At 44.5% G+C, this 16,563-nt stretch overlaps 1 protein-coding gene and 2 long non-coding RNA genes across 10 annotated transcripts; 1 reads left to right on the top strand and 2 right to left on the bottom strand.

Annotated features, from left to right (window-relative positions):
• The first annotated feature begins 7,418 nt into the window (after positions 1-7,418).
• Positions 7,419-8,320, top strand: LOC119301057. The gene is made up of 3 exons (XR_005146855.1): positions 7,419-7,514; positions 7,660-7,720; positions 7,902-8,320. It is a non-coding gene; the product is annotated as an uncharacterized LOC119301057 (long non-coding RNA).
• Positions 8,321-8,562: 242 nt separating this feature from the next.
• Positions 8,563-14,598, bottom strand: LOC119318734. 8 transcript variants are annotated; one of them, XR_005154234.1, is made up of 10 exons: positions 14,245-14,598; positions 13,433-13,542; positions 12,939-13,231; positions 12,412-12,558; positions 11,814-12,067; positions 11,600-11,682; positions 10,371-10,557; positions 10,204-10,258; positions 10,027-10,116; positions 8,568-9,750 (listed from the first exon to the last, which is right to left on the bottom strand). XR_005154234.1 is itself a non-coding variant. In XM_037593337.1 (7 exons), exons 1-5 carry the CDS (start codon positions 14,459-14,461, stop codon positions 12,039-12,041), a joined length of 780 nt encoding a protein of 259 aa, XP_037449234.1. In that variant the 5' UTR covers positions 14,462-14,598; the 3' UTR covers positions 8,563-9,750; positions 10,027-10,116; positions 10,371-12,038. The 8 variants fall into 8 exon arrangements, 2 of the variants coding, with proteins under 2 accessions (XP_037449234.1, XP_037449226.1); XR_005154231.1 differs by having other exon boundaries at positions 8,573-9,750; positions 11,600-12,067; XR_005154232.1 differs by having other exon boundaries at positions 8,581-9,750; positions 10,371-11,682.
• Positions 14,599-14,605: 7 nt separating this feature from the next.
• On the bottom strand, positions 14,606-15,542 carry LOC119318760. The gene is made up of 3 exons (XR_005154235.1): positions 15,228-15,542; positions 15,068-15,156; positions 14,606-14,700 (listed from the first exon to the last, which is right to left on the bottom strand). It is a non-coding gene; the product is annotated as an uncharacterized LOC119318760 (long non-coding RNA).
• Between the last annotated feature and the right edge of the window lie 1,021 nt (positions 15,543-16,563).

Raw genomic sequence — 16,563 nt, forward strand, 5'->3', positions numbered from 1 at the left:
CGGATCATGTTCCCCTCTGTTCATCCTCAGGATGATGCGACCATCTTCGCCATGTTCTGTTACATGATGGCCGAGTGCATTCTTATTTCTGAGTTAGTTCGAGACGCCACCAGAGCCAGGAGACTGCTTGGCGCTACTCTAACTCAATCTCAGTCGGCTTCTCCACCTCCACCTCCACCTAATTCCATCGGAGTTTCGGAGTCAGCCGCTCCACTCGCTACTCCTTTAGCTTCTACATCAGTCCCCGAGCGTTTGTTCAAGCATAAAGCGTAGGCACTCGTGTAGAGCATGTTGCATAAGTTGTAGTATCATGTTTGTGTGTGACTGTGTGGAGTAGTTATGTATCTTGCATGATGTGTGCTTTGTTGCAATCGATCGTTTGTTGTGCTTCTTTATTTGAATTTCGGTGTTACCCTATTTTCCCCTTATGGAAGTTGCTCATCAACCGACACTAGAAGAAGCCATGAGAAATATATTTATACTCAGGAAGCTCAGTTAAACACAATGAGATTGTCACCTGACAGCATCATATTGCAGAAATCCGGTCTGAATACAAATTATATCCCGCTCAGATTTTCAGCATCAGGTACAGAGAGACATTTTCACTGCAACAATGATTAACCCAGCAGGAGAACAAAGTTGGTTCCAAGGCCAACCGAACATTTCAAGTCAAAATCATGGTTTGATTCTGCTATGGGTAAGATTTGAAACATGCTACACCTAGAAGAAAGTCCAAATATGAGATGAATTCGGCAAGAAGGACAATCACGCAATATTTGTCATACAAGTAATCAACAGCCGGAGTGTCCAGAATATATATATGTATGGCATTCCGTTTGCAAAGAAAAGTAAATCAGCAAAGCATACGAGGCAAGATTCCTAAATTTTCCTCGGTAAAGCATGAATGACTTTCCGTGCTAGATATTTAGCCTTCTTCAGCAAGATACCGCAAAAGCTTCTGGCATAAGGTACCAAGTCTTCTCTAGCAAGTCACTAAGGGGGGAAGCTTCTGAGGTACGGTACCCAATCTTCTTCAGCAGGCTGTCTGACGAAAGCTTCCAGGGCAAGCCATCCAGTCTTCCTTAGCATGATACTCCCGATGGCTTCCAACATAAGCTGCCTCATCTTCCTCAGTATGACACTGGTATAAGATATTACATAATAAGTTGGCAAGCATATGGCAATGCATCCCAAGTCTCAGATCCGCAATGGATTGGTCAAAAAGCAAGAAATCAGACAGAACCCTAGTATACCTCGAGAATCATATATTCCTATATAGAGTGAGCATGTTGGCAAGTTCATACAAGACCCTCGTACAAGGAAGAATTCAAGGTAAGCAACTGACAACCTTGCCGGTAATGCAAGAGAAAGAAGGCTAGTGGGTGATGTAAGAACCGACAAGCCTTAAAGAAAGGAAACATTGAGACAACTATCTTGGTAGTGGTTATCAAGATCAGCCTCCTCACAGCCGACAAAGTGATATTATTAACCGTTGTCACTATCTGATTAGCGACAACAGTAAGCTTCGTACAAGCACACGTGAGCCTGGCAAGTATCCCAAGACTTGAGACATGAACAAGGCCAAGGTATGATTTTGAAATATTGCATATGGCAACACCCACGGTCACACGAAGAATCAAGAGTATATATGGCAACGCTCTTTCAAATAAAGGATCCATATCAATAAAACAATAATGAAGGACCAAGATCGGCAATACAAGTATGATCATGGTTGCATAACCAACAGGGTACAGATACCTCGGACAGTCTGAGTCAGTATTGATCACCATGAAGATACACCTAAGAGGTCTACTTCGTCTTGGTAGGGGCCTCATAGCAAAGTAACTCTCTCAGCCAACCTTATGTGCTCAGTATTATCAGTAATTAATATCCAAGCTTGTCGCGTCGGACTAGAGGCCAACTCAACGGATCAGCTCCAGCAACCGTGTTATGGTAGCTCATGTCGCTTGAAGCTACGTCGGTATTTCCCCAAAGAGGAAGGGATGATGCAACATAGCGGCGGTAGGTATTTCCCTCAGATATGAAACCAAGGTTATTGAACCAATATGAGAACCAAGCAACACAACGTAAACAGCCCCTGCACACAAATAACAACACCTCACAAACCGACGTGTTAAAGGGGTTGTCAATCCCTTTCGAAGTATGGCGCCTCAAGATAGGCAAATGACGTGAGGTAAATTTGTAGTAGATTGATAGATCAAACACCACATAAAATAAATAAGAATAAATTGCAGCAAGGTATTTTTGTATTTTTGGTTTAATAGATCCAAAAATAAACGAAAGGAAAAGGTAGATCGCAAGGCAAATATATGAGAAAGAAGACCCGGGGGTCGTAGGTTTCACTAGTGGCTTCTCTCGAAAAAGATAGCAAACGGTGGGTGAACAAATTACTGTTGGGAAATTGATAGAACTTCAGATAATTATGACGATACCCAGGCAATGATCATTACATAGGCATCACGTCCAAGATTAGTAGACCGACTCTTGCCTGCATCTACAACTATAACTCCGCACATCGACCGCTATCCAGCATGCATATAGTGTATTAAGTTCATGGAAAATGGAATAATCCAATAAGAACGATGACATGATGTGGACGAGATCCATTTAACTATTGTGGCAGATATAGATATCATCTTTTTATCCTTAGTAGCAATGATACATACGTGTCGGTTCCCTTTCTGTCACTAGGATCAAGCACCGTAAGATCGAACCCACTACCGGGCACCTCTTCCCATTGCAAGATAAATAGATCAAGTTGGCCAAATAAAATTGTCGTGCAATTGTCCCGGAAGATGTCCTAGTGTGAGGACTTAGTCGTGAGGCCAACACATCTATATGGTAGCTTGAGAGGGGTTGGTTGGGACGAGAGATGCGGGACGGATCAACACACAAGACAAGGATTTAGACAGCTTCGAGCCCCAGGAAACATCATCCGGTAATAGCCCTACATGTTGTTTGTGGCTAGATCTCATTATGCTCATGAGGGAGACGCTTGCATAAGCCGGCTCCCCTTTAGTTGTGTCTAGCCTTAGAGATTATTTTTCCTGACCCTCTTGGGGTGCCCTGCCCCTCCTTATATATCTTGAAGGGGCGGGTTACATGACTAGTCCTAGTAGGATTAGGATTACTCTATTACAAGCGGAGTCCTAGTCTTGCTTCCTTTGTAAGGGAGTACTCCTTACGCTTTCCTCTTAAGCCGACCCACCATAACATGAGCCGGCCTTCTGGGCAATACAAAAAAAAGACACATCTGTGACATTTTGGGTCGAATGAAAAAAAATTCTGTCATACTTATGACACTTCTATGACGATAATTGTGACAAAACCCGGTATGACACTTCTACTTCTATGATAGGTCGGGGCTGGAGACGCATACGCATAAACCCGGTATGACACTTATGACACTTCTACTTCTATGACAAAAAATCATGACATAAAATCGGCTTTTCATCCTGGGCGGGCTGGAGACGCGGGTGCATGACATTCTTTGGGCCGTCCATGACGGAAAAAACCATGGTAGAAGCGAGGGCGAGAAAAATATCGGGGTGTTCCCGGTTACGGTGGGTGGTCGGGGCCGAGCGATGCACGGAGGTTTGTGTGTTTCTCTCGTACACGCACGTGCATGGGCTCTAACTGAACCCGAGCGAGGCGTTCGCCTACTGAACCCGAGCGATTGCACTGCAGGCTACGTGTTATTGAACTCGCGGGATCGATCGATGGCTGTTAACTGAACCTGATCAAGCGATTCCTTCGCTACTGCTGCTAACTGAAGCCGATCGATGCTGCCTCTGGATGAACAGTGAGCATTACTAGGGGGTTGTATGAACAGTTCCCGGTGGGGGTGGATGAACAAGACCCCGTGGTGTTGCCTTTTGATGAACAGGACCCCGATCGATCGAGCCGGTTGGGGCTGGATGAACAGGACCCCATGGAGGGCTGGATGAATAGGATGACCCCGTGGAGGGCTGGATGAACAATAGACGATGGAGGGCTGGATGAATGGTAGCCCGTGGAGGGGTGGTTGAACAGGAGCCCGTGGAGAGGGCTGGTTGAACAGTAGTCGGTGGAGTAGCACGTGGTGAAGGCTGGATGAACAGGAGTCTGTGGATGAACAGTCGCAGGTGGAGGCTGGAGGAGGTCGACGGTGGATGAACAGTAGCCCGTGGAGACTGGAGGAGGTCGCCGGTGGAGATGAACAATATCCCGTGGAGTCCCGTTTTGTGGTACGCCACATCCCTCCTGATGAACAGGACCCCCGTTTCGACCTTAGTGCTCCAACACAAGTCTGTTTCCTCCGTTTTGTGGTACGCCACACCCCTCCCAATCAATAGGACCCGTTTCGACCGTAGGAGGTCCAACACAAGTCCGTTTCCTTCGTTTTGCGGTACACCAGACCCCTCCTGATGAACAGGATCCCGTTTCGGACGTGGATGGTTGAACACAAGGCCGTTTCCTCCATTTTGCGGTACGCTAGGCCTTGTTTCTATCACTGCTCCGTCCAAGCCAGTTGGCTCCCATGCGTTCCATTGCCTCCCGATGAACACGAGCATTCCATTGCCTCCCCTTGAACACGACGACGACGCAGTTTCTCCGTTCCGACCTAGCCATGTACACGAGCCCTCGCCGTACGTATGCGCGAGTAGGCATTCAAGACCCCGCCTGTATGTACGTACGTGGCCGTATTTACTTTCTTGCACCCTGGCTGCTGTATGTATGTGTACATGCCACGTGCGCACCTCTATCACGACACCTGTGCGCCTCTACACATCGACCAGTATGTACGTACATGTTCACGACCAGAATGACAACTCTACGTACGCTTCGACCAGGTGGGTCCTGACTGTCAGGCACTTCGTTGCGTGCGAAGATGTAGCTGGTGGGTCCCAGCTGTCGGGGGGTGAATCGTTTTTTTTTTGCCCGGACGCACTTCCTTGCGTGTGAAGATGTAGCTGGTGGGTCCCAGCAGTCAGGGGGGAAACTTTTTTTTGTGAAATACAGTGGCCCGTTTGGTGGGTCCCTGCTGTTAGGTGGAGGACTAATTATTTTGCACGTAATAAGAAGGTACTTCCTTGCGGCCACCATGGACCCAGCTGTCAGCCTCTCCACGTACAGTACTCTTCCGATGGAAGTCATTTCTTGACCACGTTGACCATGCCGCACCGAGAGCACTAGGGCGGTGGACGACGACGAGGCCTAGGAAGGGGACGACGCGGAGCCGGGGAAAACGCTGCAGCAGAAGCTCGCGCGGAGAGGAGTACGAGGGTTCACTGGTTCGGATGCGGTGTGAGGATGCCGTCGCCGCAGGGCCTGGCCAGCGGTGGGAGTAGTAGGGTCGGTGAGGCCTCCGCGGCAGCACAGCCGGCCACGGGAGGCAGGAGCAGGCGGCACGACCGGCGCTGCTTTGGGCGGCTGGAGCAAGAAGACCAAAGGTTGAAGAAGCACTACGGTCGTTGAATGAACATCATACGGTAACTGGAGCTAGAATCGTTCATACTGATTAAGTTGACAAAGCCCTCCTTCCCCATCAACTTAGTAGGCCCACAAGTCACCATCCCACAATGCTGGGTCCCAGCTAGCAGGGGGAGTATTCGTTTTTTTTGTGCGTAATAAGAAGGCACTTCCTTGAGTGCGAAGGTATAGCTGGTGGGTCCGACCTGTCGGCAGGGGGGGCGTTTTTTCACGAAATACAGAGGCCCTTCCGGTGGGTCCTAGATGTCAGCTAGAGGAATCATTATTTTGCGCGTAATAAGGAGGCATTTCCTTGTGTGCGGCCGTGGACCCAGCTGTCAGCCTCTCCACGTACAGTCCACGTCCGATGGAAGTCATTACATGACCACATTGACCACGCTGCATCGAGAGCACCAGGGCGGTGGACGACGGTGAGGCCTAGGAAGGGGACGACACGGCAGTGGATTCCCACGCTGAGAGGAGTATCAGGGTTCACTGGTTCGGCTGTGGTGTGAGGTTGCCGACGCCGCAGCGCCTGGCTAGCGGTGGGAGTAGTAGGGGCGGTCAGGGCTCAACGGCAGCACAGCCGGCCACTGGAGGCAGGAGCAGGCGGTCTCGCCGGCGCTGGTTTGGGCGGCTGGTGCAAGAAGAGCAGCGATTGAAGAAGCAGCAGGACCGTTCGATTCAAATCCAACGGTTACTGCTGCTAGAATCCTTTGTTGACTAAGTTGACATGCCCTGCGTACGTGTCAACTTAATAGGCCCACAGGTCAGCCTCCCAACCGGTGCACCCCAGATGTCAGTAGGAGGAGTCATTTTTTTCGCGTAATAAGGAGGTAGTTGATTGCGTGCGGCCCGGCCAGTGGAGGGAGTAGGGTGGGCCGAGGAAGCCTGTGCGGCATCACAGCGGGCCACAAGAGGAGGGAGCAGGCAGTCCCGACGGCTAGTTTAGGCGGCTAGAACAGGAAGATCAAAGATTGAAGAAGCACGTCGGCTGCTGGATGGACATCCAACAGTCACTGCTACTAGAATCGTGTGTTGACTGACAAAGCCTTGCGTAAACAAGTCGGCCACGAAATCTGTGGCGCCCATTTGTCATTATTTTTATAATTTTTACTCATTTTCTAATTTATATGGAATTTATTCCAGCCCGTTTTCCATTTTTAGAATTGCTGCCCATTTTCTGGTCAGTAGCAGGGTTAAAAAAATTAACTAAATATGTGCAAAATTTTAAAAATACGCAAATCCAAAAATTAGTAGCCATACTAAAACAAAATTTAAAATAAATTAGTACTATGTCATGTTAAATCCAATAAAATACTCCCTCCGTCCCAAAATTTTTGTCTTAGATTTGTCTAAATACGGACGTATCAAGTCATGTTTTGGTATTATATACATCCGTATCTAGACTAATCTAAGACAAGAATTTTAGAATGGAGGGAGTATAAAATATCAGTGAAGAAGAAAAACAAAAAAAACTAATATCCCATCTATCTATCTATACCTATACTAATTACGGACTACCCAAAAATTCCACGTTAATCAGTAATTAGAAGCCGTTAATCAGGTGGGGCCGAATTTTTACGGTGTAGATGTTCCAAATATCCACATTATTTACCGAGCCGTTAATCAGGTGGGGCCGAATTTTTACGGTGTAGATGTTCCAAATATCCACATTATTTACCCCCTAGAAAATCCCACGTTCATAAAAAAATTGGAGCCGTACAACTCATGGAATCAAGTTATACGTGTAGATGTCCCACAAAAATCCATGTTAGTTACTAGAAAAACAACTAACTACTACGCCGTATTAACCACCAGATTATCGTAGGAATCATCGCTGCTAATTAGATCGTCCCAAGAGAGAACGCCTCTTCTCCGCCTCACGCGCATGCGTCCTCTCCACCTCTAGCGGAATCTCTCACATGAGGGCATCTGTCCACCGTGGACGATCTGTACCGGTCGCCTCCTCCGTCTGCTGCCATTGTCCACCCATCCCCTCCCTCTAATCAATTCTCTTACCGGGGTCAATGATTCTGCAGGTCAACACGGCCTCCTGCCTTCTTTCTCGATCATCGTTCTCCCTAGCCCGGTTCTAAGCAATGTTTCCTCTTTCTGTGATCAACGTCGGCCTGCCGGAACACGACTCTTCTCATCCCCTTGATATCGATTTCTGTTGCTCCTCAGGTAATCTCACTCATCCCCGGATCAGTCCAAGTCCGTTGCCGGAAAGATTTTTTTCGAACAGGTAAACTTTCCAGTCATGATATATCTTCTTTGATGATCTTCCTGTTATGGATGTTTATAGCCCCCTTAAAAAATTCCAAAGATCTTTTGACGTTGCAGCTCAATTGTCAATGTTCAAATAGCCTGTAAAATATTCCGTTAAATCTATAGCAGACTCAAGCATGACGACTCTTTCCATCCAGGAGCTACACACGCCACAGTTCCTTTCTCCCTCCTATCTGATTGGACTACCATGCTGATATACCTCAATCCCCCTCCCATGCGCATGTATTGGCTATGATTAACCCATAGCCTGGACCAATCAACGGCTGCATAGAAATTGAGCAAGCATCCATTGCTAGCCATCGCTTGCACCACTCCATCCAATAAGGTCTGCAAGGAGAAATACTAATACTGGAGTAAGTTTTCCTTTTTTTTTATGTTGCGCATCCTGCAACTTTAGACTTGGTCTATGATGATCATGTACAGTCTAGGTTTCTGTTTTGGGGAGATTCTAATGGCAGGAGTTCATTAGTTTAATACGTTTCTTAGTCCTACCTATGTATTATTGCGATGGGTTTTGTAGCTGATATTTAATCTAATTAATTAGGGGATTCATTTGACGAAAGATGTACACGTACTTCCGTGCACTGAACTCAAGCATCCCTTCTAAGCTTATTGGATAGGGGATAAATTTTTTTGGAGCATTACTTGGTTTGTTAAATCTACTTCTCTGTATTTCTTACAACCAAAACACTATGGTTCTATTAACATGGATCTGTTCTTTCAGTTTTATGGTTACACAATGATCTAAAATACACATGCATATCACAGAAGCATAAAATACGCTGTTCGGATGGTATTCTTTTTAATAGTGCTCTTTGCCTAATGGAGCGCATATGCATTCAGGAGGTCAGGAAGGCTACGTTCCGGCAGTATTTATTCAATTGTCAATGCTCAATAGCCAGTAAAATATTCTATGAAATCTACAGCAGACGCGAGCATGATGACTCTTACCATTGTGCTCACCTCCCAGAGACTCTTTCCGTCCAGGAATTACACACGCCCCTCTCTCCCTCCTATTTGATTGGACTCCCACGCTGATATACCTCAATCTCCTTTCCATGTGCACGTATTTGCCACGATTTACCCATAGCTTGGACAAATCAACTTCTGCATAGAAATTTAGCACACATCCATTCCATTGCTAGCCATCGCTTGCATCAGTTCATCCAGTAAGGTCTGCAACTGCAAGGAGCAATACTGGAGTAGATTTTCCTTTTTTGTTGATTTTTGTGATATGCATCCTGAAGCTTCAGACTTGGTCTCTAATGATCACTAGATTGGGATCGCGCCTTGGCGTGAGGGTGCCGGTCCCAATATTTTGTTCAAGCATGTAATGCTAAGTCAGTAGTAATCCAAACTGCCATATTCTAATTTTGTTGTTGGCGGGTGGTGTATAGCTCAACACATTACCTGGATGTAAACAAAGTACAAAATTTTGCAAGAGTTATCAAACATAAGATCGTCTTTATAGATAGTGTAACTGTTGTCAACATATCCTGACGCATTGTCTGGTCCATCCCATAGGTGCAGCATGCCTAATCCTAAATAATGACATAATACCAGATCCAAAATAAAAAGAGCAAAGTAGTTGCCTATGATAGATTGCTATTTGATTAGGCAGCATAAAGACCCAAGCAAGGAACAGTAATAGCCCATGTCAATAGGTTCACAACTATACATTCATTACAGAAGATAGAAGGTTCACAACTATACATTCATTACAGAGGATAGATGTTTAATAGAAGCAAGTCAGATTCCAGAATAACAAAGAGCAGAGTAGCTGCCCTTTGATAGATTCTATTTGATCAAAAAGGCATAAAGACTCAATTCATAGCATACAAATGGTTGTCCACGACAATAACTTCACTACAATGTACCAAAAGCAAGAGATACATCATAACAACAAAAGTACATCGAAAGGTGTACTTATACCGATGCATCTTAAGCTCATAGCAAGCACGCAACTTCCCATGTAGAGTATATGTCCTGGCAAGAAGAGAAAAGGAGTTGGAGCACCACGATACATAATTTATAAGACTAAAGAGGACTACAATATCACAATAATTTAATGGAGCAATTGTATGCCTACTCATGATCTCAACAGATGCGACTTTGGTACATGTATTTATTTCATCATTTTTCATTTGAATAATCGATCTTAAATCTATGATGGTGCAGTTTGGTTATAATCAAATCAATCAACCAGCTATGCAAGTATGATAGTTATCAACAAAGAGCTACTAAAACCAAGGTATAGTCAACCTAATAATTAATGCCCTGGCTTTGATTAATGTAGCGGCCACGACCGACAGCCATGCAACAGCAATTTTCTGCTTCATCTCCTAAAGAGTCCTGGTTCAATGATATAGAAAAAATTAGACACATGTGAAAACTGACATCTTTTAAAATTAAAGCGTGGGGTGGTCATATTTCACATACTTGTAAATTGCTTTCAGATCATCTAGAATCTCGGTGATCTTTTGGACAGAGACATCTTTGTAGATAGTATTATTTTTCAGGACAGCAGACCAGCAGATATAAAGTTCAGTAGTCTGTCGATTCATTTCAAAGGATGCAAAGAACAACTGCCGAGTAGGGTGGCTCACCCACTGTTGTAGGTGTTGCTTGGAGGTGCCGGCAGATGGACGTGTTGTATTGGCCACCAGATCCAGCGCACGCGCAAGCTCGATGGGGAGCAACGGTGCGAGAGCTTCAATGTCGCGGCGGCTCACCTCTTCCTCGTTGGGATCCTCGCGCACACCTCGTCCTCCGCCGCTGATAGAGAACTATAGACTATGTGTATACGATGTGATTGGCAAGAGCTAATACTAAGTAGGATTAGATAACTACTTTGATAACCATCACAACTTGCCAACGTCCTTAGTCTATCCAGATTTCTGAAAGTAAATACCATGGGTAATTCATATAAATTTGCATCATCCAGAAATCTTTGATGTGTCCTTCAAGAATATTAAAGCAGCTCAACTGGGCAAGAATCTGCCTTCAAATACTTCCAGAAGGAAGATTTCAATAGCAATCTTGGAATAGTTCCGGTGTGATATATTTGAAACCTTCAAGCAACATTTTCGCCCATATAACTGAAAGCTTACCAAGAAGAAAAATACTAAAAATCAACTTAGGTTGCCAGTCAAATTTTCAGCCCAACGATGATTATTTTTGTAGCAGCACAAAGAACTAAAAGGTAACACTTCCATGCAGCTAAGAATTTAAAATTGGATGCCCAAAACATATGTGGATTGAACTTCCTTAAAATAATGGTGATGCAAGCCTTCCTAATATAGTTGCGGCATGGCTTGCTCAAATTCTCGCTTCTGGCTTACCTCCTGCGACCAGTTAGATTTATTATTTTTCTTCATTTATCAATACCCATAGTGACACAACAACATCTCGACTATGCTATAGCTATCACAGTGATCTACAAATTACAGATTCGTATATGTATTTTGTTGTCGCCTCAAGTAGTTTTAGATTAAAAGTCTGATCCAGACTAAACTGGAGCGAGGGGTGGATTTCTTAGTCTGGTAATTTGATTTGGTCGTGCTTATACATCAAAAATTTGTTTATCAACGGAAAAACTATGTGATGCATTATTTACACAAAAAATATTTTTGTATAGGGTCAGAAATACATTTTAGCAACCAAAGCAATAAGAGAGAAATAATCACAGTATAATCAGTACAGGACAACAATATCTGAATTTCTTGTCAGTCAAAAGTAATAATATATGGAGATCGTCTATCTTGCATGCGGCGCAACACTAAATTTAGCAAATCTCACAAACCAGACATGAATGTACTGAGTATAAAGGACATACCAGAACCATATATGAAGTAGAAAGAAGACGTTGGAGTGACAAATGGGTTCGAGCTAGGCACATTTCAACTTTCTGTAGTTAAGCTGGAAAAACACCATAGTTGTTCACCATTTATCATCAATGGAAAGCAACCATATGCAATGCAGGAATCATAATCATATTTGTTCGTATCCATAGACAAATATAAAGCAGGAAAATATCAAAGGGAAGCAACCATATGAAATGCATATCACAAGACACGGGATTTCGATCAAGTGGCTTCCAGGGACCTCCATTGTGCAAAATGATAAGGAATCGAGCTTGACATTTGAGAGAGAGGGAGAGAAGGAGAAATGGACATGTAGATCATCAGCAGTACGATGTCCTTGATGGCACCATCTGGTACATGGTGGTGGCGTCTTGCACTCTTCCTAGCCAGTACCTCACCAGGTAAGGCAAGTCATGACCTTGTCTGGCTCCAGCGGCGACCTGCAGGCCAAGAAAATGGACAGAGCAGCGGTCACACACACAGAGGCTTTCTAATGGTTATTGATTAGAGTTATTTCTAATGAGGCAAAACATTGAGCCAGTCTAGTTTTTTTTTCAAATATGTACTTTTAAGAGGAAAAGGAAGATCACTCAACATATCATTGTATCATAATACATTCTCTTATTGGTGCACAATACTCTTTTAAGACGGAACTCAAAAAGTCAATGGTCAGGCAAGATTACCATTTAGAAACAATCAAGAGATTAGCCAAAACTCAGTAGTATTTGTTCTGTATAGTCAGTAAATTGGGCAGCTATGAGATGGATGAAATTTTGGAACTTACTGATGACAAGGAGGTGCATTTCAAGCCCCACAAGCTCAAGAAGCTTAAAGCCATCCATGTCTGGCATGTGGACATCACTGATAACCAGATCAAACATGTCCCTATTTTCCCACAGCATCCTCATCGCGATAACAGCCTGATTCGTCGCTGTCGCCAGAAACACAACAATAGGTTACTCTTCCAAACTTGGTAACAATACAAGAAAAGGGAAATGGTCCTATGCATTTTTCGTGACAAAAACCAGATGCCGCATGCATCTGTACTATAAAGGGAACCATAAATTCAGGTCACGCAATGTAATGAATCTATCCATAGTGGTACGCATTCTTTCACTACAGGGAAATTGCTTTAACAATGTCCACCCATCCATGTTAAAAACTTAAAACACAGCACCAAACAATTCCGCTTTTTGTTGCATAAAACTGAATAATGTAAGACTCATGTAACAAACTTGCAGGTTGCATATACATATTTACATACTATTTTGAATACTCTCCATATGGTAACATACTGATAGTAAATACTACCTGGTGCTTCTGCCGAAGGAAGGAGGCACGCACGGCAAGCAGAAGCTCCCTGGCCAGCTCCAATGGCAGGCAGCATGCGGCGTCAGCCCCGCTCACAGCACAGGTCGAGCAGTAGTAGCAGCAACAATTTGATGGCCACCTTGATGCACTTCTCGCAGAGCACATGGTCACAACTCGTTGGTCCATCTTGTTCAGGGACACGGGGAGGTGAAGGTCAGCCCCTTTGGAGTAGCATTGGCAGTCCATCGACCACCCACGCGTAATGTTCTGCTGTGAAGGTGGCGGTTCCATTTCTGTTCACCAAAAACATGGAAAGATATTTATGCACTTCAAATAATGCATAGCAAATATATATATCCCGCCTCTACATTTTCCTTTACATAATGAATGTAAAACCATTCAAAAAGAATAGCATGCAAGTAAAAAAGGAACAAATCAAGAGAAAGAATATCACCTGATAAATATTAAACAAAGAAACTGATAAAGAATATCACCTGCAATTGGACTGTCGACCAAAAGGAGAACCAATGGATCCTAGCAATCCAACGGACAAGAGCACCAGCAACGACAAAACTAACGAACAACCAACCGCCCAAATCACATCCTGCACAACACAAACAATTAAGCCTAGATGGGCAAAAGGACAAGTCTAGATAAGGCCAAAATAGTAACACGAGACCTAGATGAGCCGTCCGATCTAGTTAATGAGACCAAACACTATATTAAATGAAAATGGCTGAAATCTGTTACATATTGGTAACAATAAAATACATGATTGGTAAGATGCACCAATAAAATAACCACAGAATATTCTATTGCATGCTACCAAGTATTTCTGAATCACAGTGAGTTCACAAATTTTGTGCACACAAGAAGACAAAGGAGCATAAAGTTATGTTCAGTTATTCATGAGTGGAACCACCGTCTTCTTCAAGGACTGGGAATCATAATAGTAGCAATATCAAAATATTATTCATCCTGATTATCATCCTATTTGAGAGGAACATTTGGTCTATGAGCTATAAGGGTAACTATCAGCATGGATCAAGAGGCCATAACAATATAAAAACAACAAAGTATCCAATGAATGCGGCCAAAAGGCAGGCTAATCGATAACTAATCTACATCTACATAATAATCAAATAAAATAATAATAACTGAGGCCTAATCATTAACTCGTAGTAGCAAAATAAGCTAGTTGACTGCTTGTGAGTTCTGATGCTACCTCCACTAACAAATGCGGTACAAAATTATGCTTTAATTAAAGATCTGGCAAAAAGAAATATACCAACAGTCTTCCACACACCCTTGGTTCTGGTGAAAACCCAGTCATGTAGGATCTCCCTGGCAGCAAGAACAGAACTGCAGCTGTGAGAAAGGCCGCTGCCCAGTCCTCCAATAGGCAATACGCCATCCACCGCAACAACCATGGCTGCGCAACAAAAGTTGAACGTGTGCTCTTCTGTACTTGCGTCTGCATACGATAAACTTGTTAGCTGAACCCTAGCACCGCCAACACCCATCTACAACACCTCCAAACTGCGGCCCCCATCCAGATGAAACCTCGCCATTCATGTCGGCGCACATGCCAACCGGAGGCACGACTGGAGGAGAAGCGAGAGAGTGACCCAACCAATCAAATAAAGTGCCATGTTATCGATATCGGTGATCATTGCTCCTTCCAACTCGAGGTCGCCGCTCTCTGGTCTCCTCCTTAGCCTCCCCAGCCTCGCCCCCTAAGTCTCAAACGTAGCATCCAACCCTGCACCGCAACCATAAAAAGCTACAAAATTTACGATTCGTTCATATCAAAAGTGATGGCAACCTATAGGAGTTATGACAACAATATGGAGCATAATTTCTCACTTATCCCTTGCTTCAAAGGTTATTTCCATTCAAGTTTCTAGTGTTCTGTTCTAGTACATAGCATTATTACCCTGATCCATCTAGTTCACAATTAATCATTAACAAAACAGAGTGCATGATTGAAAAACATATAGCCATAGCTAATGCACACATATTAGAGGATCTGGCAGAAACACGCAGCAGGATGCAAAGCTCGGAAATGAGCAGATCGAGGGAGAAAAAAAATGAAGCGAGATCTGGCATGCTGCTGGCGGGTGGTGTACCTCTAGGACGGTGGTAGTCTGCGTGAGCTTGAGTGGATTCTCGACGACGGCGAACAGACCCTCGTGCCCTGACCGGAGCAGCGTCGCCACTGCGGAGTAGAAGAGGTGAGGAGCAGCAGCTGGGTGCCTGGGTGAGGGAGGGGACGAGGGAGGAGATTACCTTGCTTCCAGGCGCCTCTTCAACACCACAGCTCCCGACTTGCTGCGGACGGCCGTCTCGGCGTGGTGCGGCGGCCCCCGTTGCTGCATCTCCCGAGGACCATGGAGAGGAAAGGGGGATGGGCTGGTTCTCCGTCTCGCGATGGGGGGCGACGGCTAGGGCGAAAGGGGAGAGGCCGGCGGCGGCTAGGGTGGAAGGGGAGGGGAAGGGGAAGGGGCCGACGGCCAGCGGTGCGAGGGGGTCGGGGAAGAGAGGAAGAGCACGAGCTCTGGAAGGGGTAGGGGCGGTGGCGGCTCCCCTCAGTGAACAGGAAGAGGGAGGACGACGATTGGGGAGAAACCCTATGGGCATTGGGCTTTTATACCCGTAGCGAAATTACTAAAATGCCCTCAGCGGGGGACAGGAATCACACGCGGTGGCACAGATATTTCACCGGGCGAGGTAACTATTCATTGCTACAGGGTCCGGGTTTCGATCCGGCGGCCGAGATAGCTCGGGAGCTCGATCCAATGGCCAAAAATGCATCAAGAGATTCGATCCGACGGCCAGAAATCGCTAAGCTCTGAGAGAGCTCGGTAAGCCTCTGATCCCTTATTTCTTGATGTCCAATCTAGGTTTCTGTTCTGGGGAGATTCTAATGGCAGGCGTTCATTATTTTCATACGTTTCTTAGTCTTACATATGTATTATTGCCATGGGTTTTGTAGTTAATATTTAATCAAATTAGGGGATTCAATTGACCAAAGAGATACACGTACATCAGTGCACTGAACTCAAGCATCCCTTCTAAGCTTATTGGATAGGGGATATATTTTTTTGGAGCATTACTTGGTTTGTTGAATCTACTTCTCTATTTATTTACAACCAAAACACTATAGTTCTATTAACATGGATCTGTTCTTTCAATTTTATGGTCACACAGTGATCTAAAAAATACATGTGCATATCATAGAAGCACAAAATACGCAGTTCGGATGGTATTCTTTTTAATAGTGCCCTTTGCCTAATGGAGTGTATATGCATTCACGAGGTCAAGAAGGTGACGTTGCGGCAGTATTTATTCAAAGCAACAAGGGACATTGAAAAATGATGCTCAAGTTACCTTCTTGGAAATTCTTCCTCATACGCTTTTTACTACTTGGTTAATTTAATGTCCTTCCTTTTATAAATTCATGTACTAAATAATTAAGAACATATGTGAGTCAATTTAAGTACAGTCTATGTATTCTATAGTATGGTGCTGGTACTAGCTGCTATGTAATTAATATATGATTAGTAACACAAAGAAAATGCAAATAAATTTATATGTATTCATTGCTTCCATGTTAACTTTAATA

This window comes from Triticum dicoccoides, chromosome 1B, assembly GCF_002162155.2.
Source record: "Triticum dicoccoides isolate Atlit2015 ecotype Zavitan chromosome 1B, WEW_v2.0, whole genome shotgun sequence".
In the NCBI taxonomy this organism is placed as follows: Eukaryota; Viridiplantae; Streptophyta; class Magnoliopsida; order Poales; family Poaceae; genus Triticum; species Triticum dicoccoides.

Coding starts and splice junctions, on each gene's coding strand:
- LOC119318734 (XM_037593337.1), bottom strand. CDS start 14,461: ATGGGTGTTGGCGGTGCTAGGGTTCAGCTAACAAGTTTATCGTATGCA. Junction 13,543..14,226: donor GGGTGTGTGGAAGACTGTTG/GTATATTTCTTT, acceptor TGTGTTGTGCAG/GATGTGATTTGGGCGGTTGG. Junction 12,068..12,411: donor AATGCACCTCCTTGTCATCA/GTAAGTTCCAAA, acceptor CTTGGCCTGCAG/GTCGCCGCTGGAGCCAGACA.